The sequence below is a fragment of the Callithrix jacchus genome, chromosome 7 (assembly GCF_049354715.1).
Source record: "Callithrix jacchus isolate 240 chromosome 7, calJac240_pri, whole genome shotgun sequence".
In the NCBI taxonomy this organism is placed as follows: Eukaryota; Metazoa; Chordata; class Mammalia; order Primates; family Cebidae; genus Callithrix; species Callithrix jacchus.
In genome coordinates this window covers 131,019,140-131,044,371 of record NC_133508.1, presented here as the reverse complement: position 1 = coordinate 131,044,371, position 25,232 = coordinate 131,019,140, and the positions used below count along the sequence as shown (strand labels likewise).

Sequence of the window (25,232 nt, the reverse complement as noted above, 5' to 3'; positions counted from 1 at the left end):
CACTCTGTCACCCAGGCTGACTTGGCATGATCATAGCTTGCTGCGGCCTTGAAGTCCTGGGCTCAAGCAATCCTCCCGCTTTAGCTTCCCAAGAAGCTAGGACTCCAGGCATGTACCACCATGCCCAGCTAATTTTTAAATTGTTTTGTAGAAACAGGGTCTTACTATGTTGTCCAGGCTGGTCTTGAACTCTTGGTTTCAAGTGATCCTCCCACCTTGGCCTCTCAAAGTGCTGAGATTACAAAAATGAGCCACCTGTGCCCAGCCAATTAATTTATTAAACTATTGTTGGTGAGTTTAAACTTCTGCTTGATATGAAAAAAATTACTTTAGCTCCTAGAGTATTTTTAGTATTTTAGATAGTATTTTTTCTTTTTAGCATTTGACATTTAATGATGGGGTAAATAACCTTGGTTAGAATTAAAATAATAAAATATAAACTAATTTAATTCTTCAAGCCCAGGCCATACATAAAAGCACTGAGGATCAAACGTAAATATCCACAAGGGTGCCAGTGACAGCCAACAGGCATGTGCAAACCACCTCTCACAAGACATTTGCAAGATCGAGCAATCATTCTTCCAAAGCACAGTTAGCCATTTGCCATGGTTTTGTAGCACAGATACTATACATATTTTATATATAGTTCCATGAACTCACTGTCAAAGCTGCCTATATGACACCTAAGAAAATTCAGTGAGAGTAATACTAAGACATGAAGATTTTTGTTGGATGGGTTGGACTTCGGAGGACCACAAACCATTATCTAAGGTTTTTTGCCCCTGTCCCCAACAAATTTTTGCCCATTTATGGATGTGATCACCCACACTGGGAATACATGTCATAGGGTTAGGAGAAAAAATGGATTAGACACCTTTTAGTGAATATAAAGAACAGAAAATAGACTGATTTTTGAGCAGGATGTATTTTTACCCACAAATATATTTTATCATCTGTGAAAGTTAAAATGGTTTGTTCCTTGCCTAAATCCAGTGGAAAGGTATCTTAAATGACACATCACATTTTCTGAAGATGCAGGACAAATTAAAAGTTACTAAGAATACAGTTTATACACTCATCATCTTCCACAAAGAGAAAATACCAGGGGAGCTAGCAAAGCGGGATTTTGTTGAGTAGAAATGAGAGGAGGGAAGAGGGAAAAAAAAGAGTAAGCTAGTTAATTGTAATCTTATTCTAAGTATAAAGAGAGAATAATATTTTATTCTAGCTATTACTCCAAGAAATTTTTTAAGAGTTACAAATATTATACCTGTTCCATCTACTTGTTTTACAGAGAACCAATCAGTTTGCTTTCATAGCTTCTTCCATCTCCTCAGACAGACAGCTGGTTTTCTAACTGCTACCAATTAGAAAAGAATCCATAATCAGATAACATTCTTACGTTTCATTGTCCAGTTTTTATTTTTCTGAACAAGACTAATCAACTGCTACAGGAAAAAAAAACCAAAGGAGACTATGGGTGTATGCATTCATTGAGGTACTCAAATGTAACTAAGAAAAATTTCCCCACAAAAACGGCTTAAAAAAAAAAACCAAAAAACTGTTTCCCAATGCTGCACAAACATCTTCTTTTGTCATCACATCCTCATTCAAACAACAATAGAACCAGATTGTAAAACAGTCTGGTAGAATTGCCTAAGTCAGATCATATTCCAACCAAAATTCGATAGTGCCTAGTAGAAATTCAATAAAGTAGCCCGAAACAGCTCTACCCCCAACACGAATAGCAGAAATCTACTGAACATATACATTATAGAAACCAAGCATGTAAACTTGGACATATCTTGAAAAAAAAAAAAAGGAGGCAAGACACCCTCAACTCTAACACATCAGTGAACATATAATTCTGTTAAATACTTGGTAAAAAAATATACATAGCAAGATCTGGCTTCATCACTCCTATATTAAAATTTATAGAGTATCTCTGATAGCTTCTATTGCAGCTCTAGTTTGGTGGTCTAAGGGTCTAGGAATACAGATTTATCACTTAGTAGCAGAATATTTATAAAAATGTATTTGTTTTGAATAAAAATAGAATTACAATTAGGAAGGTATATTGTTTCTACATCTTTTATTTGCCTGGGACAAAACTTATTTTTAAAATACAGGAACTCCTTTTATATGAACCCTAACACCTTCTATGTAAGAAGAAAACATAGTTGGAAAGTTAAGTCTGAATTTTTTAAAGTTTGGGCACCCAATAGAGACATACTGTCTTTCAAATATAAAGTGTACATGCTAGCTAAATGTAGTTTATTTAAGACCATTTAAGATGAACATGTGATGATTATTAATATTATACAAGGGACGAGGACAAATGAAAGCAAAGTTTTATAAAGATTAATTCAAGTGAACATAATAGCAGTGGAATTAGAAAATCCTTACCACCCTAGCTAAATAAAAGCAGTCAACTACTGCACTAGTGTGTATTTTCAAGCAAATACAGAGGCAAAACTCATTAGCTCTTTAAAAAATACACACATTTAATGTTGGTCTGTTTTAATTTCTAAGTAAAGCAATTCCAAAAATACAAACTGAACATCAGAGCCATGTGAACCACCATGAAAAAATAAAACAGACATTCACAATAATTACGTCTAAAGACAGTTCAGCTGGATAAATCATCTTCCAAATATGTTAAAGAAAAAGTTTCTAAAAATACTGCTGGTGTTCAGTTAGAATTAAAGGACTTTGGGGAAAATGGAATAATATGATACAGGTGGAGTGAATAAAGTTACACGGGATTTACATTTTTCATTACCCCTAGATATAAACAAACATTCAAAAATCAACACAAACTCTGTGTGTTATTCAAAATATTGCAGCTGCAGGAAAGGCAACTTTAAATTAATAGCTAGGGGAAAATCAAGTTTTGGTGGAGGTAAACAGAAGTAACAGTTTTTAATTTGCACTTTTGTAAAGCTCATTTATACCTGGCCAACCAGGAACCAAATGCAGACAATGAAGTTCTCTGCTTCTTTTGGCTATAATGTGACAAGAAAGGATCATCTTTTGAAGATGTTTAAAGAAATAAAGCAACTTTCTTTATAAACAGTCAAATAATCAATTAATGGAATAAATAAGTACTAACCCACATTTTTAACCACTCTGTAATCACTACACTTTACATATTTTTTATTTTGGCGGCAAATTCCCCCATTATTAGTCTAAAATCCACCAATCACTTTTAAAAGTAAAATGAATAGCCACCAAAATAAGCAAATCTTCTGTTCACTCTTTGGCTAAAAAGGAAAACAAATAAAACAAAACAAAAAGAAACAGAAGACAACTCTAACACTGGTGATAAAAGAAACTTTTTTTTTACATGTAAAATAAAGTTATCAATTTAAATCTTGGTACATTTTATAAAAACAAGAGGTAATGTTGTAATAAAACAGCAGAAGCCTCAGCTGGCAACATACTGTTTGTCAACCCTGTGCAATAAAATACTTTGTTCATACTACACTTATTCAAACATGACTAACAGTTACTACAGACATTTCAGGAATCTTCACAGGACTCCTATAGACTTACTGTTAAAACTGAGAGACATTTACAATCATAATGTGCCATGAAAACGTTACTTCTAGTAGGAGATAATGTTCATATTATTTGAATTTGTTTTAGGTACTGAACAGCTGAGTTACAAGGACTAAAAGTGAAAAGCATTCTAAAAGCCCATGAACACTGTTGTTCACACCCTTCTTGAGAACACACTAAACTCGTCTGACACATTTCTTTTCATACATAGCAAGCAACAGCACCCAATAAAAGCCTGAGAAGAAATGCTGCTGTGTAAATACTGCAACTATTCCTGAAAAAAGAATTATGGGATATATATTCCAAAGCTGCCCATTCCCATAATTTGTATTGCATAGGTCACATAATCACACACATATATATACACGTGTGTGTATATATATGCACATGCAAGAATATATTAAGACGACAATGAAGTCTAGTCACAGAGCAATTTACAGGCTCAATATATTTTTTACACTTTGCTTGAAAGAAAATTTCAATATTTTACAGTCTTTCAGTAGGCATTATATACACTGCACTTTATGAAATCTAAAAGGTATTGAAATAAATTTTTCCAACATTTTGGTAACAAAACAGACAACGTTTCTCCAAATACTTGTGCTATCTATATGATGTTTGCTCTGATAATCACTAATCACAAAAAACTGACTCAATGGAATAATTAGAAAAATTGTCTAACACCATGCATGGGTTTCAATCATTTTTAATATCCTATCCTAGAAACATTCTACAAATCTTAAGATTTAAAAAATTAAGTCTCTGTTCTGATTTTTAAAAGATATCTTTTTATGACAATATCCATAACATTAACAGGTACATGTTAAGGCTAGTATCATCCCCTTTTTTGAATTTTTTTGACTTTTTTTTTTTAAGAAAGATAGTAAAAGCCAGACTCCTTTAGGGCTTTGAACTGTACCTACAGAAAATCAGAGTGCAGTGAACATAATGTTCAGTCCTACAGTCAGGATGCAGTTGCTCCTTCCCATTCCACAAGATACTGCACCTTTCCATCAAGTGTCACCCGACGAGCCAAAACTCGGTATTTTTCGCCACATGCTATTCTACCTGCAGCACCAAAATAACTGGTAATGGAGTTCTTTAGATGATTGAGTTGTAACTCCTGATCTGCTAAGTTATTCAGAATCTCTGTGTTGAGTTCATCAAATTGATAATCTTCTTTGCCTTCATCATCTTTTACAATTTCTGAGTTCTGAGTCTGGAGTGCTCTTCTTGGAAGACGACCTCTTCTTCTCCGCAAATGTGGTATTGCAGCAGGCCAAGATCTTCCTGTACGTGTTCTTTTTCTGGAGTCAGATAATCTACGGAACAGAGAAGGCCAGAATTGTAGCTTTTTAAGCAACCTATGCCCACACAATACATTCTCTTTTTTGGATTACTCTATTATACCATATATCCTTGATGACATAAAAATAAGCAAACCCAAACAATAAATGCTATATAAATGGACTATCACTTGCATTCATTACTTTAGATTTTGTTACCTTCTTGGGGCTGAATTTTGTAGAGCTTTTCTTTCTTAACTACTAGTAAGCTTAGGGTAATTTTTTTACTTAGGAGGCCAAGAAGAACAATTCTTACCAAGAGGCCCTACTCGTAAAGTCAGGTATTACCAATAATCTCATCATTAAAAAGAGCTAATTCATTTGTTCATTGCAACAAATAATTAATGAGCACAAACTATATATATGACACTGTTCCATGCGCTTAAAGAGTGGAACTAGAATAAAGGTTCTCTTATTACCAGTTCTAGGCCTAGTGAAGTAATACACCAGAATAAGCACAAACTAGAAGTCAAGAGTATCTATCTCTAACTCTACTACTTGGCCAAATTCAAATTTCTTATTCTCTGTGTTCACTTACTGAGTGAAAGGGTTGGACTAGATAATCTCTGAGGTCCTTTTCACCAAAGAAATCCAATTATTTTATGATCTTATAATAAAAGGAGAATATAGCTCAACAACTAAATTCAAAGACCTACAGTCATACTGCATAAGGTAACAACCTAGCTCTGTCATACTTGGTAAAAATGCAATATTGGGCTATGTCTCAGTTTCCTCATCTGTACTCAACTCAAAATATTGTTTTCTTTTGTTTGTTTGAGGCAGTGTCTCGCTCTGTTGCCCAGGCTGCAGTGAAGTGGCACAATCATGGTTCACTGTAGCCTTGACCTCCTGGGCTCAAGTAGTCCTCCACCTCAGCCTCCTGACTATGTAGGACTACAGACAGTGCCCCTACATCCAGCTAATTTTTATTTCTTTTGTAGGGATGGGGTGTCACTACGTCTCATCTCCAAATCTTGCCTCAAGCAATCCTCCTGCCTTGGCCTCCCAAAGTGCTGGGATTATAGGCACAAGCCACCATACCCAGCCAAAAAATTGTTTTAAGAATAAGACAATATATGTAAAAAGCTTAGCAGAGTACCTAGTAACAGGCCGAAAAAAAAGGTCAATTATTCAGAATTCATTAATAAATGGGTTACACTTTAAGCATTTAATGTAGAATTTGGCATAATTTACAACAGCAGTTTTCGAATTATGAACAAACTTTAAACAGAACAAAGTATAAAACTTGAAAATAATAGCTCTGACCCCAAATAGACTAAACTTTTCATACCTGACATGATGTGCTTTAGAAAAAAGTTGTCATGCCTGGGCGAAGTGGCTCACGCCTGTAATGCCAACACTTTGGGAGGCCGAGGTGGGTGGATCACTTGTGATTAGGAGTTCGAGACCTGCCTGGCCAACATGGTGAAACTCCATTTCTACTAAAAATACAAAAAATTAGCTGGGCATGGTGGTGCACACCTGTAATCCCAGCTACCTGGGAGGCTGAGGCGTGAGAATTGCTTGAACCTGAGAGATGGAGGTTGTAGTGAGTCGAGATCATTCTACTGCACTCCAGCCTGAGTGACAGAGAGAGACTGTCTCAAAAAAAAAAAAAAAAGAAAGAAAGAAAATTGTTGTCCTTCTGAAGAGCTGGGTTAAATAAGATATCAGAGGGGAGTCTGCTATTGATAAAAATCCAGAGTTCAAAATCATTTCGTGGACAAAAGGATTTAGGTGTCTGATTCTGACCTTTTTTTTCCAATCGAATCTTGACCAGCTGCAGTGGCTCACGTGTATAATCCCAGCACTTCAGAATGCCAACACAGGAGGATCACTTAAGGCCAGGAGTTCAAGACTAGCCTGGGCAACTTAGCAAAACCATCTCTACAAAAAATTATAGGTGTGGTGGCACAGTCTATAGTCCCAGCCACTAGAGAGGCTGTGGGAGGATTTTTTGAAGCCAAGATGTTGAGGCTGCAATGAGCCATGACTGTGCCACCTCACTCTAGCCTGGGCAACAGAGTGAGACTCTGTCTCTTAAAAAGAAAAAAATAGATATCAAATCCTCCTAAAGCAAAGCACACTCGTGTGTTAGGCATTAAAAAGCCTAACGAGCACAGCTTCTAAACAGTAGTATACTCTTTCTCTGTGTACACAGCCAATTTCCATACAAACTTGAAAAATATAATGTTTATACTCTAGAAAGCAAAAATATTCAAATGAATATTAACAACTAATGGGATGTACATATGAATTACCTCTCAAAAAGCTGCAGACACAACTTGCATCACTTTCAATTGCTAAAAAATTATTCAATCAATACTTTACAAAGAAAAGGAATCTAGAAAAAAATAGTAAAACAAAGTAAGAACATAAAATATCTACCCATAATGCCTGGAAATGCTAGGCGAGGTAGTTTCTTTTGCACTGGAAGCACCCGTGAAATCCACATCTGAGGTATTGGATGAATGTGCAGTACCCTCAGTTCTCCTTAGACAAAAGAATTTAAATGGTTAACAACTATATTATATAACAAATAAAATTTTAATACTCACTCAAAAGAAAAAACCTAGAAAAGAAGAAAGTAACTTTCTATTTACCCTATAGAGCAAGGTAAATCCAAAGTAGGATTTTCTGAAACTGATTCCTTATCCTGTAAAATAAAAACATATACTTAAAGCATGTTTCTAAAGTAAGCTGAAAAAATACTAGCTTCTCAGTAATTTCATGCATCCTTCTTCTTGAGAACATATACCAACATATCCTCTTACCAAAAGTGGCTCAGCAGTTTTTTGAATCATTTTTCTTGTATATGGGCCAGGTGGACGACCTACAGATTTTTTCTTTCCTTTTTTTTCTATGCCATTGCTTACTTCCCTGAAATGGAAAACCATTATGCATTTAATCTCTGCATAAAGAAAACAAAGACAATGATTCTATGTATGTAACTAGACATATACATATATTTTATTATTTTATATTAATGGTAATATAAAAAATAAATATAAGTTGAATCCACAAGTTTAGTTAAGTGCATAGATAATATATTCTAATTTAAATAAATATTTACATTACAAAAGGTTTTTTTTTAAAGTCCTCTTTAATGTAATTCTAAACAATATATACCACCTAAAGACTTAAAAACAACAACAAAAAACAGACAATTATACTGGATGGAAGATTTCAAAACTTTCCTAAAAGCTCAATTATATAGTTTAATTTGGGGTTGTTATAACTTGGAGGCTGTTTCAAGGATTTACTACTAAAAATGACTATGAATTTAGCAGTTAACCTAATGGAGTCAAGAAGTATCAATGTTAAAATTGTAGTAGCTATTAATAAATACTGCCTTTAGATATATATTTAGATTCTTGAATTACACTATCAGAAAGAGAATGAAGCCCAGAGTGGCAGACGGAAAGGATAAAGGAGTAAGAAATCCTTCATATTCTCAGGGAATCATTCAAAGGGAAAAATCAGAAAAGCCTAGAAAACCATTTTTGAAACATAAAGTCAAATAATAAGGAATAGGAAGGAAAAAAGTGCCACAGGCAAAGACACTCTAATAGGAAAAAAAAAAGAAAAAACATATATAGAAAGAATATCTACTTCATCTATTCAACAGTAGCTACCATATAAAGATGACATTAGATAATATGGATACAAAGGTGTTCTCTGTGCTAAAGCGTTCACAATATAGTTAGAAAGTGACAAATGTGTATACAAGCAAGCTAATAAAATGGAGTGAGGGCTATGAGGAAATTGTCCAGGAGAATTCAACTAAGAAGAGAAAAAAAGAACACTATAATAGGCTAGAAAGAGACGAACGCAGAAAGTAGGAAAAAAAACTTATCCCAGGCCAAACACGGTCAGGGAGGCAGAAGTATGAGGAAGGAGAAGTAGGGAAACTAAAAGGAAAAAACAGAACCAGACGCTATAATCAAAAGTCTCAAGAGAAAGATGGATGGGATATCCATTTCTTTTGTAAAATGATCAACATAGTATTTAAAAAGGACTCCTGGACTAAAGAAAGTAATCGCAGAGTAAAAGGACCAACTTATACACAAGGTCCAGAGGGAACTGAGGATGCCTTTAAGAAAGCAGCTGAATCCTTATCTGGTGGCATCAGATGACCTGATAGCCACCACAGAGAGAACATCCTATCGCAATCATGATAGAAATGAAAAAGCTTGTGCAATTCTTTTTTCTGATTCATAATATGGCCAAATGGCTAGCAAAGGATTTCAGTGACAAAATCTGAAAAGTGATAGGAATAAAAAGCATTCTTTTCTTCAGGAAAGAAAACTTAAATAGTAGCTACTTTCTTACAAACTTCATTGTCAAGGCTTTGTAATTACATTCTCCTTATCTCCAAGATGACTATTCCATACCTTTAATTTACCCTTAAATTCCCCTCTCTGTACAGTCCTCTCATCTATCTCTGCCTTATATTTCATGGAGAAAATAGAGGCTACCAGGCAAGAACTTCCAACTGCCCAATCTATAACAGAACTACCATCTGTACCCATTTTCTCTTTCACCCCATTTCAACAGAAGGATGTTTCTCCTTCTAGAAAAGGACAGTCCCACCTTTAGGCTCTACAGCCCTTCTCTTGGCTTCTACTCTCCTACACCAATTTCCTCTTCTCCACTGGATCGTTCCTACTAACACACAAAAACAGGTTTCAACTATCTCCGTCTATTTTTAAAAACCATGATTTGACTAGTCCCATCCTCCTCTTCAGCTGCCATTCCATTGTCTGCCTCCCTGTATAGGAAAACTTCTGGGTGTTAATGACATATACCCTTTCCATTTTCTCCCCTCTCATTCAAAATTCTTCAAGATAGTTTCCTATTTTCCTCCTTTCCTTTACTACTGTTATTATTTTCAATCTGCCTGTGTCCCTCATATGTAGAAACCCAGTTTTGACATGTAAATTGGGCAATGCTGGATTCAGTCATATGTCCATCCAGTCCTATCTGGTTTCTATCTGAACTACTTCAAAGAAATTCCTTTTGTCAAGGTCACTAACAAAATGTTACAAAATGTTACCTTAGGCAATAAATATACTTGTCTCTCATTTTAATCTATCTCTCATTAGCATTCAATACACTTTAATATACCTATCTTTCTTAAAACACTCCCTTTGTTTTGGTTGTCATGACACCAAACCTTCCTGGTTTCCTCCCATCTCATTGATCATTCTTTTTTAGTCTCCTTTGCTTATTTCACCTCTTCCCAATTTATAAATGATATCAGAACATGATCCCAGACCACCTTTTCTTCTCTCTCTACTTGCTCCCTTGGTAATTTCACTCATTCTCATGGCTTTATCAATCAGTTTCCAAATTTGTATTGCCTGCCCAGACCTCTCCTAGGAGCTCCTGAATTACACATCCAATTGTCTGTATTTCACATCATTCTGTGTGTATGGTGAGAGAGAGAGAGAGAGAGAGAGAGAGAGAGAGAGAGAGAGAGAGAGTGTGTGTGTGTGTGTATCCCTCATAAGAATCTCAAATTCAATGAATATGAATTAGAAGAATCCTTCATTTATCATACCAAAATCTGTTCTTCCAGACCTTGGTTAACAGACACCACCACCCACCAGTTGCTCAAGGCAGAAATCTGGGCATTATTTGATTTTTTTCTTTACTTTCAGAAATTTAATTCACTAGCAAATCCAATTAATTCTACCTCCAATAAAGATCTCAAATCTGTTTTCTCTCCATTTGAATGTTACCGCCTACCTCTGCACAAGCCCTCATATCATCTATCTCTCACCTAGACAATTGAGTCTTAATTTTCTCCTGCTTTTATTCTTACTGAAGAATTTTTTTTTTTTTTGAGATGGAGTCTTGCTCGGTTGCCCGGGCTGGAGTGCAGTGGCACGATCTCAGCTCACTGCAACCTCCGCCTTCCAGGTTCAAGCGAATTTCCTGCCTCAACCTCCAGAGTAGCTGGGACTACAATTGTACGCCACCATGCCCAGCTAACTTTTGTCATTTCAGTAGAGACAGGGTTTCACCACATTTGGTCAGGCTGGTCTCAAACTCCTGACCTCAGGTGATCTACCCGACTGCCTCGGCCTCCCAAAGTGCTGAGAACATAGGCATGAGCCACTGCACCTGGCCGAGTATTTTTAAAAGATAATTAAATCCCTTAAATGCCTCTCCATTATTCTTAGAAAACAACCCAAACTCCTTTTAAGACCTACAAGACCCTACACAGGATCAAGCCCCACCTAATCTTACCAGTACCTGATGCTACTCTCTCATCCTCATTTACACCACACCAGTCTCCTTTGAGTTCCTAAAATATGTTTCAAACGCTTTGCACTTGTTATTTCTGCTAGATGAAGTAGTTTTTCCCTTTGCTTTTTATACTGTTGTATCATTCTCATTAAGTCTCAATTTAAATATTAACTTAAACAGTCCTTCCTTAAGCCTCATTGTTAAAGTGCAAAGGTCCCATCTCTATCCATAGTAAAGTCTAAAACAATATGCCATCCTAAAAGGCACTAGCATAATCTATAATTATTTTACATGTTTTATCACCTTTGTTCCCCAATAGAATGTAAACCCCATCAGGGCAGAAGGAAAATTCGTCATTGTACTCCCTAGCACTTAGATAATAAGGCACTTGAAAACTGTGCTGAATGATTGAATGATTGAATGAATGAATGAATGAATGAATGAAAAGTGAACAAATAGGCTAGTACTCAAGCTGTTTGCTAACAAAATCAATAGAGTCTATTCCTGGAAATCCAAAGACCTAACATAACAAACGAGCCTCTGGCATTAACTCTTTGTACCTTGTCTAAGCAAGATATTATAGACCAAAAACAAAAATAAATTCAGAGTAACTGCCACTTGTATTTTCAAATATACTAAGGAGACTAAATAACATACATTTTTAGATACAAATAAGCTAAAGAGAAAAACTAAGCCACAGATCAACTTTTACCTTGAATCAGATATAGGTTTGGATGCCTTTCTGCCTTTAATTTTAAATTCATGAGATGTTCCTTCAGGTTCTTTCTCTGCTTTGAAAGCCACATTTGGTGGCACAGGAGGAACACGAATTCGCAACCCAAACAAATGCTTCTTCTTCTTTATTTCTTTCCCAGACATAAACCTAAATTTTTAAAAAAATTAACTAAAATTTTAAAAACTGAACACATACACACAGTAGACCCTAACTTACAACTTTATAAGGCCCTTATACTTGAAAGCCCACCCAATACTACAAAAATTCATTTCCCCTTTCTCTCCTTGATTCTTATGTGCTCCAGAGCCAGTCTACAGTAGGATATGATGGGGAGAAAGGGATAGGACTGGAAAGGAAAAGAGCACATGTCCACTTTTCTCTTTAAACATGGCAACTAACTTTTTAAAGGAAGAAAGAACAAAGAATGGTATATTTTTAGTCCCAATATGCTTCCCCATATTTAGTGTCGTCTGTTAGAAATATCTCAAAAGGGGTTTAGGAAAAAAAAGAATTCTATCTCAAAGTGGATTTATAAGGAGAGAAACCTTAGTCAGAAATAACAGGTGATAGCATTGGAAAAGAAAGTAGGAGATAAATCCTAGAGGCCCATCTGGAGTGCCAGATCCAGAAATGGAAATAACCCGGGGCAAAGGGTTATGTTAGTGCACTGTGGACTTGGGCCTCTGTAAAATAAGCTCCTTAGAACTTTCTTTTAAGTCTTTATGGTCCTTATTCCCAAGCACCTCCATTTACCTCAGCTCTACTAAAACTTGCCTGGCCACCAGAATCTCCATCGATTGTTTAGAATGTCCTATACCCTTCTTTTTTTTTTTTTTTTTTTGAGACATAGTCTCGCTCTGTCGCCCAGGCTGGAGTGCAGTGGTGCAATTCTAGGTTCACTGCAACTTCTGCCTCCCAGGTTCAAATGATTCTCCTGCTTCAGCCTCCTGAGTAGCTGGGACTACAGACGCACACCACCCTGCCCGGCTATTTTCATATTTTTAGTAGAGACAGGGTTTCACCATGTTGGCCAGGATACTCTCAAACTCCTAACCTCAGGTGATCTGCCCACCTCGGCCTCCCAAAGTGCTAGGATTACAGGCATGTGCCATGGTGCCCAGCCAAAATGTTCTACTTTTTGGCAGTTTTAAGAAAGGGGAGCCCCCATTTCTACCATAACATGAACAGAGGTATTTCTGGCACCGTAAGTTGAAATTCAGAATTCACTGTCCCATGAAATATTTTTACCAGCACAATAACTGTTCAGGTACCTCATGACTTTTTTTTACAGTCTTTTTTCCTTTTTATTTTACTTCAAGGTCATATTAGGTACCTCATGACTTTTTGAGCTGGACTGAAGATCTAGCTAGCCACTAGTAATTACATTATTTAATGAGGAAATACTGTCAAATTCAAAACAGCAACTTACTGCAAACAAAAATTTTATAATATAATTTAATACTTTACTGGAGTCAACACATATATGTATAAAATTTCTGTTGCATTTAAAAATGTTTCTAAAAAATGTAGATATATTGTTTTAAAAAGAGGGGAATCCTAGTTATAGTGCTGAGTTAAAAAAGTAAAAATGGGGGGAGATCTGTAGATCTGTATGAGAACATATCAAATAATAGCACTTAATTATCTTAGACCACTCAGCTAGAAATATTACTTTTCTATGACTAATGGCAATAACTAATATTATAATCATAGATCTCATTTTAAAAACCCATATTCCTTACAATATTCTCTCCAGCTAACAATATTCCCATCAGCTAACAAGATTTTATTTTACTTTCAGTAGATCACATGATAGAAGGAAGTTATTATTGAATATGCTTTTTCAAAGGAACAAGCTAAATTCTCCCCAAGATACTAATATGCCTCCCACCCACCATTCCCAGGAGAAGGATTACTCCTCCTTCTCCAATCTTTGAGAATCACTACTTTAATCTAACTAAAATAGAATAGGACATTAAAAAGTTTAAAATAGTATGTACTTGTTCTATACACCAATCCCAAATTCTTAAACAATGCCATTATTCCTTATACTTACTAAATGTCTCCCTCATAGGGATACATAAAATAAATCAACTTACATGGTCTTGTAATCATTTAATGCCTCCAGAACATGCTCATATCTTTCAGATTTTGGTGTGTCTGCCAGCTGTGAAGTATCAAGAAACAATTTAACGTACTACAATTTCATCAATTAGTAATATACAGGTGCTAGACAGAGGCAATGTGATGCAGAGAAAAACTGTACTGATTGGTAGTCAGATCTAAGTTCTAATTTCAAATCCTCACTGACTACTCATATGACCTATGGCCATTTAACTTCTCAAGGCTTATTTTTTCATCTATAAAAAGGCAAGTATAAATCCTACACTCATCACTTGTTCATTATATTAATCCAATGATATGTTTATGAAGATTCTATAAACTGTAAAACACTACAAAAATGGGATTGTATTATTATTATTTTTTTTAATTCTGTAACCTGGGGAAATACAATATTAGATTTTCATATTTACCATAAAAGTTCCTAACAGATATCAATAGGAACGAGTACAAAAAGTAGTAAGAAACATGCCATTTCCCAGTATCTCTAATATTCGCATAAACCAATAAGCTCTATAATTTTTTAGAATACTATAAAATTGAGAGATTTTATTTTCATAACAATTATAGACTTTAGCCAGCTCTAAATGGCTCAGTAATTTTTCATCATAACAAACCATTTTAAAATCTAAATATTTAATTCTACAAAAAAAGCCATTTTGTTCCAATAGGGCTTTACTCAGAGAACTTTCTGCCTCTTCTTTACTAGGGCCCATTAGCAAAAAAATCTAAATTTTAAAAGGACCATCCTGAATTAATGCTATGAAGACCTTAAAAAAAATGCTGCTTCCAAAATGTCACAATTGACTTTCAAAATTACAGCCAATATGTTCTTTACCAGTTCAAACTCCCAAGCCTCAGAACTGCTTTTAAGTGAGAAAAAAAACAAATCTGCCAAATAGAATGCCGGAGCTAGAAAAAAACTTGTAAGTCATCTACTCCAACTCTATTTTACACGAGTTAACAAATGTTAAGGTTAAAACTGCTAAAATTCACCTATCTAGTTGGTGAGAGAACTAGAACCTGAAGTCAAGTGTTAAGTCCATTAATTCTCCATTCACTGAGAGCCCACTGCGTGCCAATATGCTGAGTGCTTAAAAAACGTGAAATAGGAGTTAAGTACTCATTCCTCTCTATCAAACCTTCCACTGTAATTTCTGAAGAGTCCAATGATAGAGAATTTCTATTTTTAAGGAGGAATAATAGAATCCAACTTTAAAGCTTGAATGAGACCCTAGATCCATTTCAGTCTTCCACTAACATTGCAATCTCTTTTACAGTAGAGATATTTCTTCAACCTTGGCTTAATTACTGCCGCTGACAAAAGCTGATAATAAGGTACTGACTAAAGAAGCCCATTCCATAGGTGGACAAAACCTTCCTCCCTGGAGCTCTTCCATTCCCTCTTTTACAAGACAGCTCTTCAAATATCTGAATGCAACTATCATGTCTAACTATAAGAGTAACTTAAAATTTTTAATAGCTACATCAAATGGTTATTTCATATTAAACTTTTAACTAACTCTGTCTTCTTCCTGGTCCCCCTTCCCCACCCCAACTGTGAAATTTTATCAGACGAACTGCTATCAAATTGAGTATCCCCTATCATACCCATGTACTGTTTGTGTTTATGGCTAAAGCAGAATTTTATAAGATCAATTAACTCCTGTTAATTGATCTTGTTTTCAGCTCAATGTTCCAGATCATCTTTTCTCTTGATTCTGTCATCCTTCTAGAATTGAAGACAAAGACAGAACCCCTATGGCCCTCCATTAGTCTCCTTCAAGAAGGTTTCCAAAGCACCAACTTTGCTGTTTTTCAATTAGTTACAAATCCATTTAGTTTTTATTTTAACCAGTTCACATGCCCAAACCAGTGTTTGCTAACCCTATCAAAAAAACCACTGACAAACCAGTGTTGCTAATCATATCAAAAAAGAAACCAAGGGTATTTAACATGATTTATTCTAATAAGAGATTTTCCTTATTGCCTTTTAAATCTTCACAAACCATATACATGAAAAATATGCTCTACAATTTCGCTGAGTCAATAGCAAAATGACTTCCTAATTTCTAAAACCCACGTTTTGGTATTTACTCCTTACAATTTCTCAGAAATTTTATCCATTAAGTTCCTTCAGCACTCCATGACTACTTTGCATAGAACTGCATATTTTGACTACCATAAAAGTGCCAAAGACCACCCCCTTTCAGTGTTTTGCAAACTAAAAGTACAACCATTATAGGGTAAATCAGATAATCTACATTAGGAGAGCATCATATTCTATGCCTTCCATCTGACCTTGGGGTTTATTATATAAATCTCCAACAGAATATTTTTTTTTTTTTGCTCTTCCCTCTCCAGATACTAATCTCACACTAATACTTATAGTGTAACTCTTCCTTTCAATTACCAATATTAAGTTTCAAGCCAACTGGGCTTAAGTATGCCAACAGTTTAGGTAATTTGTTGCTAACCTTCATACTATATGTTAATTTTAACACTCAAAGCCCCAAAGTATTGTTGTTCAGATTTCTTATAATTTCCACTTATAAGTATTATTCCACCTCTATTATATATTTTCCTCTAATATCATTTCTACCACAGTATTTCTTGAGTGTCATCTTTGTTTTTCTCCCTATCTCCCTCAAAAGTGAAGTAGCACTCAATAAATTCTTCTGCCAACAACCTCAGGGCTTCTAAAATTTAAGACCATGAAAAGTGGGTTATTACAGAACTAGGATTTCAAATAACTAAGAATTAAAGACAAATGACAATATGCAGATTATAAAAAGTACTAATATCTGACTTTAAACTCCCCAAAGCAATCTGATAAAATAGATGAGACTTCATTTTACATAAAAACCTTAAGAAAGTTTATTGTGGTTTCAAATGTTAAGTATTTTTACTATCTCAAAGAAAATAATCTAAAATATAGTAGCTCCTCAAACAGCTACACTCGATCTATATGATAATCAGTAAGTACCAAGCCAAAAGTACAAAAACTACATAAGGAAACAGTATAATACTATCATTATCTTCTAAAATGGTTCAAAAGTTTTAGCTTCTTTTCATAAAATACTATACAATAGTCAACTAAGACAAAAATGATACATGAATGTTACGTTTGCCTTTTCAGTATGAAAGAATACTATCTCCAAAAGCATAATGTTTTTGAAACTTCTTTTTATTATTAAAAGAAGTTACAGCTTTGGATAATGACATATTAATGTAGCTTCAACAATTATAACTAATCTAGCACTATGGTGGAGGGATGTTGATAATGGGGAGACAATGCATGTCTGGCAGAAGGAACAACCTAATTCTGCTCTTTAAAATTAAAAAAAAAAGTCTTTAAAATCAAACAGTCACAGTGCTTCCTTTATAAAACAAAAAGGCAGGGGTTGGGGGGAGAAACACAATACACAAAACAGAATACCACTGTAGCAAGTAATTACAAAAGTAAATATGTATTTACTAGGTTTCCAAAATAACAAATACCAATAGCTAGACTCATCATATGTAAAATTAATTATAATTCCAAGTTCAGGAATAATAAATGTGGGTAACTGCCTAGTCATGCAATATATATTCCTAAGCAAAGTGTCATAAAAAAAAATCTCAACTTCTTATATCATCACAAAATTGTTTTCTTTGATCTGGTGGCAAGAGGAAGGAAACTCCACATTTTAGATAAACTAAAATCAGAAGCTTTGTTGTGTTTTTTTTCATTTTTGAGGAGAAATTTCTAGAGCAGGTACTTATATCACATATTCTCTATTAGGTATAACAAGAATTGCTGAGGTAGGAAGATCACTTGAACTCAGGAGTTCAAGGCTTCAGTGAGCTATGTATGACTGTACCACTGTACTCCAGCCTGGATAAGAGACTCTTGAAATAAAAAAAAGAGAGATAGAGATAGAGAGAGAGAGAGACTCTCTGGCCCTGTCTCTTAAAAAAAAAAAGATGAAGAAGAACTGATGTTCAAAATGACTCAAGTACTCCAGGGTACTCAATTATAAAATATAAACATTATATTTACCATATACTACTTCCCATGTTTTGAAAATAATTAATGGCATTTTATAAGCTTTAGAACAAGAATATAAACAAAAGGAAATTTTTGTTGACCTAAATTTGGATAGCAACAAAATTCAATTTGCAATTCATTTTCAGTTTATCAAAAGTTTTCTATTCAAATAATTTTGGATGACCCATTAATTATGTTCTTTGTATCAATCACAAACATTTGAAAGTAAACTAACTGAAAAACACTGAATAAACATTATAGACCAGCATAAATTTTATCATCTCTTCATTATTAAAAACTCACCCTAAAATCCAATTATAAGTATAGTATAAAAATATTAAATACAGAAAATTAGAAACCTTAACTTCAATGTGTCAATAACCACAGTCTGGAATGAGATATCTAATCTAAGAAGTATAAATATTTTCATTCAGAGAAAGAACAATAAGAAATTATTAGTCTCTTGTTTTATTAATAAATTTGATGGCTCAAAATGTAGAAAGTAAAATTTTTTCCTAAGACATTACCTCACAGGCTACAGAAATAAAAATACATATTACTGCTGAAGTGAATTTTTTCTAGTCTGTTTCAGAAGTTCAGTTGGAGCTGAGACACCTGAAATTCATAAACTGAACTCTTTTCTTGAAAAATATACTAAATGTGATCTTCATTTTCTTATATTCCAGCCTCTCAAATAAAATCTAAACACTAAAATTTAAATTAAAAATGACAGCATTTGAAATAAACACAACGAGTTTTTACATTATATATACACTCAATATCTATATCAAGTAACTACTGCAGAATTTCATCATGTAATGGATACAATGTACTAACAGGTATACATATATATCTGCATATGAAGTGCTAAAAGAACAGCTAGAACTTTTAAACAAATGTATTATAGCATTAAATATTAAGATGATTATAAAAAGCACTATGGTCACTACTAATCCCTTACTCCTTACTTTTTGATTACTAATCAGTTTATTCAAATTTACCAAATGTGGCCAGGCATGGTGGCTCACGCCTGTAATCTCAGCACTTTGGGAGTCCAAGGTGGGGGAATCACTTAAGGTCAGGAGTTCAAGACCAGTCTGGCCAACATGGCGAAACCCCATCTCTACTAAAAATACAAAAATTAGCCGGGTGTGGTGGCAGGTGCCTATAATAATCCCAGCTACTGGGGAGGCTGAAGCAGGAGAACCGCTTTAGCCTGGGGAGGTGAAAGTTGCAGTGAGCCAAGATCATGCAACTGCACTCCAGTATGGGCAACAGAGAGAGACTCTGTCTCAAAAAAAAAGGTATCAAATGTACACATCACTCACTTTCTCTCAAACGTCATCTAAAAAAAAATTATTTAACAGAAAACTTAACAAAAATTTGTATGATAATCCAATACGTAACATTCAAAACATATAAACTGAATTTCAATAATATCCTAGATTTAATATAAAACTACCAACTAAATTATGCATTATGTTCTCCCTGATATCCCATAAACCCCCAAAAAGTCCCTGGATATCCTATTTTATATGAAATAGGACGGTCCTTCATGTCTCAAACCTACAAATCAAGGAATTCTTCCTAAACTTCAAATGAATTTGCAAAGTTTTTACCTAAAAAAAAAAAATGCATGACTAAGATATATTTATCAAATTCCATGTATTATAAAACAAATTTTTTGCTTTTAACCTAAAGTAGTTAAAATGTGTATTTTAGTAATTCTAAATAAATGCTAAAAATAAGGTCCCTAACTATTTAAACTTATTCTAGTTACTTTTCTGTTTCTGCTATTTAATAGTTTCAAAATTTTCTTCAATGAACACACATTAATTTTATATTCCTTTAAAAAAAGACTCTTTGTAAACCAGGATAGGTAGTTACATTTCATAAATGAGAAGCAAAATGAGATGTCAGAATGAGAGGGGATAATCTTCTACTCAGGCAGCTTCATTCTACAACTCATTTTTCTGACAATATTATTAGATTCCCACCATTCCTACAAGTCAGAGATATATAAAGGAGTACCAACAAGAGAGGAAGAAAGAATGCTGGTTATATCTATAAGTTTATAGAAAACTTAGAAGAAAAGGAGGTTAAACTATGAGTAAGATATCCAATACTAAAGATTTCTCCCTCCCTTCTATCTTTAACTACAATGATTTTCACTTCGGAAAATGGAAGAATCAAATAATATACTTCCTTCTACAAATTCCCAGAGCAATAGGCAACAAACAAATAGGAGGATGAGAAGGCTGGTTCTGATATCCGTACCTAACTAATTTGACCCCAGAACTAAAAATAAAATTCTACTTTAGTTGTCTGATTTATACATGTGACTTAGTTGTTTTTCAAAAACAAAACAAAACAAAAAAGACAAGTAGCCACTGTAGTTCTCAGACCACCTACCTCTCCAGGGTGCAATCTATCCCAGTTTTCATTAATGTATGTCATAAGCTCAAGTTCAGAATCAAAGTATTTCTTCTTATGAATAACACTTAGGTTGTAAAGGCATAGGTGTGCTATGTCTACCCTGGAATCCAAAAATAATCAAATACACAGAAACAATGTCTTTGGTTATGGTTAAGAAATCACAGTTTCTTAATAAAATAATAATTAAAATGTAAAGTGAAATATATAGGTGGATAGTCATATTCACAATACTATAAATCACTACATATGAAAATAACTAGAAAATAGTGACTAGACATTCACTTATCCTGAAATAGCAACCATAAACTAGAAGATATATGAATTACTTCCTAAAATGCATTAAAGAGGATACGGCTTTAACAAAATATAGCTTAGAATCAAGATTTTTGTGTTTTCACTACTGGATACAAGCTACAGAATATACCATACTTAACCAAACTATCTGATTCATGGGTTAAATCCTATCTATTCCTAAAATATGTAAACTACAACAAAGATTCGTTAAGTACTTACTGTAAGCATTTTATTAGTAAAACTCTAAAATTAATCGCACTTCCAATACACAAGAATTATACTGAAGCAGAAATTAGCATATTTGTTACACCTATCTCTTTTCTACTGCATGCTCTTCTGAAGGTTCAAAAGAACTGGAAATATGAGTAAGAATTTTGAAGGTCTAAAGGATGTGTGAAAGTTACATTTATGCCATTCAACACTGAATAGCCTTATTAATTTAGCAATAAAAGTGGATATTACTTAGTGAAGATGGTATCAGGCATGAGGATAAATAAAAGAAATAAAGCCAAACATAAATAACCCATTTTTACTTAAGCCAAATAAATGCATATAGAAAGTTTCAACTTGTAGGTTTAAAAATATGGTTTTTTTTTTCTTTTTTTTTTTCTAACAGAAAAGTCCACACTTACCACTGTAATGGTAGACGTTTGAGGTATTCTGGTCCAGAACTGCAGACAGAGCATATAAACGTATAAAATCTGAGGGAAAAAACAAAAGTTTTATACTTAGTAATCAGGGATAAACTATTTAAAAATTATAGCTAATATTCACCAAGTGAATATCCTACAGCTGATATAAAGACTGATAATCAAAACAAAATATAATTTAAATTTTAACGCTATCTGTGATTGAGGAAAATTCTTTTCCAATAACAACTAATGAAATAGTTCATATGTGAAGAGAAAGATCTTTTTTTTTTTTTGAGACAGAGTTTCGCTCTTGTTACCCAGGCTGGAGTGCAATGGCGTGACCTCGGCTCACCGCAACCTCGGCCTCCTAGGTTCAGGCAATTCCTGCCTCAGCCTCCTGAGTAGCTGGGATTACAGGCACGCACCACCATGCCCAGCTAATTTTTTGTATTTTTAGTAGAGGCGGGGTTTCACCATGTTGACCAGGATGGTCTCGATCTCTTGACCTCATGATCCACCCGCCTCGGCCTCCCAAAGTGCTGGGATTACAGGCTTGAGCCACCGCGCCCAGCTAAGATCTTTTTTTTTAAACCACTGGAGACCTTCAAAGTTTATAGACAGACTCACATGTACTCATAGCTTACAAATAGCCTTTGTGTGCAAGCAACTGTGATGATTGTCCCCATATACATTATTTAATTTAATGTTTAAAATAACCTGATAAAACAAGCCCAAAGAGACAAGTGGACTTCCCTAAGGTCAGAAAGAAAATTAAGTGGCATAAGCCAAGATTTAAACCCAGGTTTTCAGATGTCAAATTTAGTGGTCCAGCTTTTTGTTCCTGGAGTTCACTGCACTATTCTGCATTCTTCTAATATAGAAAGTACATTGAGTCTGCTTTTAGAAATTCTTTCTTTTTTTTTTGAGATGGAGTTTCGCTCTTGTTACCCAGGCTGGAGTGCAATGGTGAGATCTGGGCTCACCGCAACCTCCGCCTCCTGGGTTCAGGCAATTCTCCTGCCTCAGCCTCCTGAGTAGCTGGGATTACAGGCACGCACCACCATGCCCAGCTAATTTTTTGTATTTTTAGTAGAGATGGGGTTTCACCATGTTGACCAGGATGGTCTCGATCTCTTGACCTCGTGATCCACCTGCCTCGGCCTCCCAAAGTGCTGGGATTACAGGCTTGAGCCACCACGCCCGGCCAGAAATTCTTTATTTCTAAGATATACGTTGTGTCAAGGCCCGTGGTCTTTTCTCTGCAGTAACAGTCCTCTGAAGTTCTTTAAAGGAACCTCAATGAGAATACTTCACAGTACTGTGGGTCAACAGGAGCAAATGGAATTACTGACAATACTTAAAAGCTTTCTGGAATAAAATCCAAAAGCACAAAAATTATGTATATTTTCAGCATATCACTCAATTATGTATTACATTTAATGTAATATCATTAATGTAATACATTTAATAATATATTATCATTAAAATTCATATCATTTATGTATATATTAAGTATATCATTCAATTATTTTCCCTCTGAGACAACACTTTTACCAATCACTGTTCAAACTATCTTTAGAAATCTGAAGTGGCAAACATAACCACAATTAAAAAGATAAAAATCAGCCAGTAAAGTTCAAATGCCCTTCTCACCTGTCTCCAAACAGCATTGGCTTTTGAAGGCATTGCACACAAGCCTCATGAAACCACTGCTTACATTTGCAGCACTGTAGCATCTTTAAATACCAGCTATTAAAAAAAAAAAGTTAATATTAAAATTTCTGTTTTAAGAAAAAGGTTCATTTCTTAAAAACAACAACAAAGTGGCATAATCCACAATACTGTTCTAATTATAGTATCGCACTTCTACTTTACTTACTGTAAATATTTCCTTTCCCAAAAAGGCTTATGATACCAGCTATTTAATCTCTCTTCTCGCTTTGATTCATCAAATTAAAGCTCTTGAAAGATACAACTACTACATCTAGCCAAAAATGCCTGGCTCCTACACTAGTTAAATGAGCTCTGTTAAAACACAAGCCTAAGTGTTTTGTTTTGTTTAAGAGGCAGGGTATTGCTATGTTGTCCAGGCTAGAGTGCACCATGGCTCATGCAGCCTCGACCTCCCAAGTTCAAGCAACCCGCCCACCTCAGCCTCCCAAGTAGGCAGGACCACAGGCATGCACCACCACGCTCAGCTAGTATTTTTTTTTTTAAGCAGAACTGGGGTCCTCCTATGTTGCCCTGGCTGGTTTCCAATTCCTGGGCTCAGGTGATCCTCTGGCCTCAGCCTTCCAAAGTACTGGGATTACACGTGTGAGCCACCATGCCTAGCCTCTGGGCTTTTTTTCACATCAACTCTCTAAACCCCAGGAGAGGTCAGACTCAGGGGTATTGTTGCTTGCCCCAAATATCAAATGGCCTTAGACAGCTTTCAGGTTATAAACATTCCATTTTATAGCTTTACTGTGTTTCTATTATTCTTGTCAACTATAATAAAAAGAATATAACAATTTAATAAACTTGCTTAACATCATAAATCTAATCTAAGACTACCAGGTATAAAGGCTTTTTGACCGATTTAGCTGTATTTCATATATGGTCTATAGATCTGCTTGAGAAAGCTAAGATGCTAAAATTGAATCTTCATCTAAGAAAGATTATCTTCTCTTTTCAGTTGGTAAATGGATTTTGGGTTTGTTTGTTTTAAGAGATAGGGCTACCTTGCTACACTGAGATTAGGCTGGACTTCAGGGCTCAAGGGATCAAGTGACCCTCCTACTTTAGCCTCCCAAGTACCTGGAAATACAGGCACATACCACCACACTTGGCTAGTATGTGTAGTTTTGATACGATTATCTTTATTTGAAAATAATAAAAGTCACCATTTCCAAGTAGGGGTATACCTCGATTAAGTCTATCAGCACCATTTTTCCAGGTACATGTGCTTACCTTGTATCTGTGTCACATTTTGGAAATTCCCATATTTCAAACTTTTTTATTACTATTAATATTACATCTTTCATGGTGATCAGTAGTCTTCGATGTTACTACAATAATTATTTTGGGCCACCACAAACCATGCCCATATAAGATGGCAAACTCAATCACTGAATGTTGTATGCCTCCTGACTACTACCAACCAGTCATTCCCCATCCCTCTCCCTCTCCCCAAGCTTCCTATTCCCTGAAATACAACAATATTGAAATTAGGCTAATTAATAATCTTACGGTGGAGGCCAGACACAGAGACTCATGCTGGTAAGTCCAGCACTTTGGGAGGCCAAGGCGGGACAATCACCTGAGGCCAGGAGTTAGAGACCAATATGGACAAATAGAGAGATTCCATTTCCACGAAAAAATTTAAAAACTAGCTGGATGTGGTGGTACATGCCTGTGGTCCTACCTCCTCAGGAGGCTGAGATGAGAGGATTGCTTGAGCCCAGTTCAGTGCTGCCATGAGCTACAACCACGCCACTGCACTCCAGCCTAGGTAACAGAGCAAGAACCCTTCTCTTAAAAAAAAAAAAAATTCACAATGTCCTCTAAGTGTTCAGAAAGAGTTACAAAAATCAAACGTTAGGAAGGTATGTCAAAAGCCAGGATATCCCAAAAGCTAGGCCTCTTGCACCAAACAGCTGAACAAGTTGCACATGCAAAGAAAAAATTCTGGAAAAAAATAAAAGTGCTACTCCAGGCCAGGTATGGTGGCTCAGGCTTGTAATCCCATCCCACTTTGGGAGGCTGAGGTGGGAGGATTGCTTGAGGCCAGGAGTTTTAGAACAGCCTGGTCAACATAGCAAAAACCTGCCTCTACAAAA

General features: G+C 35.1%; 1 protein-coding gene across 10 annotated transcripts in view; it reads right to left on the bottom strand.

Moving 5' to 3' along the window:
* Positions 1 to 2,503: 2,503 nt before the first annotated feature.
* MTF2 (metal response element binding transcription factor 2) overlaps positions 2,504 to 25,232 on the bottom strand; it is a 62,678-nt gene continuing 39,949 nt past the window's right edge. For 8 of the 10 annotated variants that reach the window (XM_002751106.7, XM_078332494.1, XM_035252166.3 and 5 more), the window contains 9 exons: positions 23,065 to 23,160; positions 21,412 to 21,480; positions 20,462 to 20,585; positions 13,998 to 14,065; positions 11,875 to 12,045; positions 7,682 to 7,787; positions 7,511 to 7,563; positions 7,296 to 7,400; positions 2,504 to 4,883 (listed from right to left, as the gene is read on the bottom strand). In XM_002751106.7, coding sequence (XP_002751152.1) covers positions 4,526 to 4,883; positions 7,296 to 7,400; positions 7,511 to 7,563; positions 7,682 to 7,787; positions 11,875 to 12,045; positions 13,998 to 14,065; positions 20,462 to 20,585; positions 21,412 to 21,480; positions 23,065 to 23,160 — 1,150 coding nt within the window. In that variant the 3' untranslated portion in view covers positions 2,504 to 4,525. The remainder of the gene's footprint in view (positions 4,884 to 7,295; positions 7,401 to 7,510; positions 7,564 to 7,681; positions 7,788 to 11,874; positions 12,046 to 13,997; positions 14,066 to 20,461; positions 20,586 to 21,411; positions 21,481 to 23,064; positions 23,161 to 25,232) is intronic. The other 2 variants (XM_035252163.3, XM_017974944.4) reach the window with 2 other exon arrangements.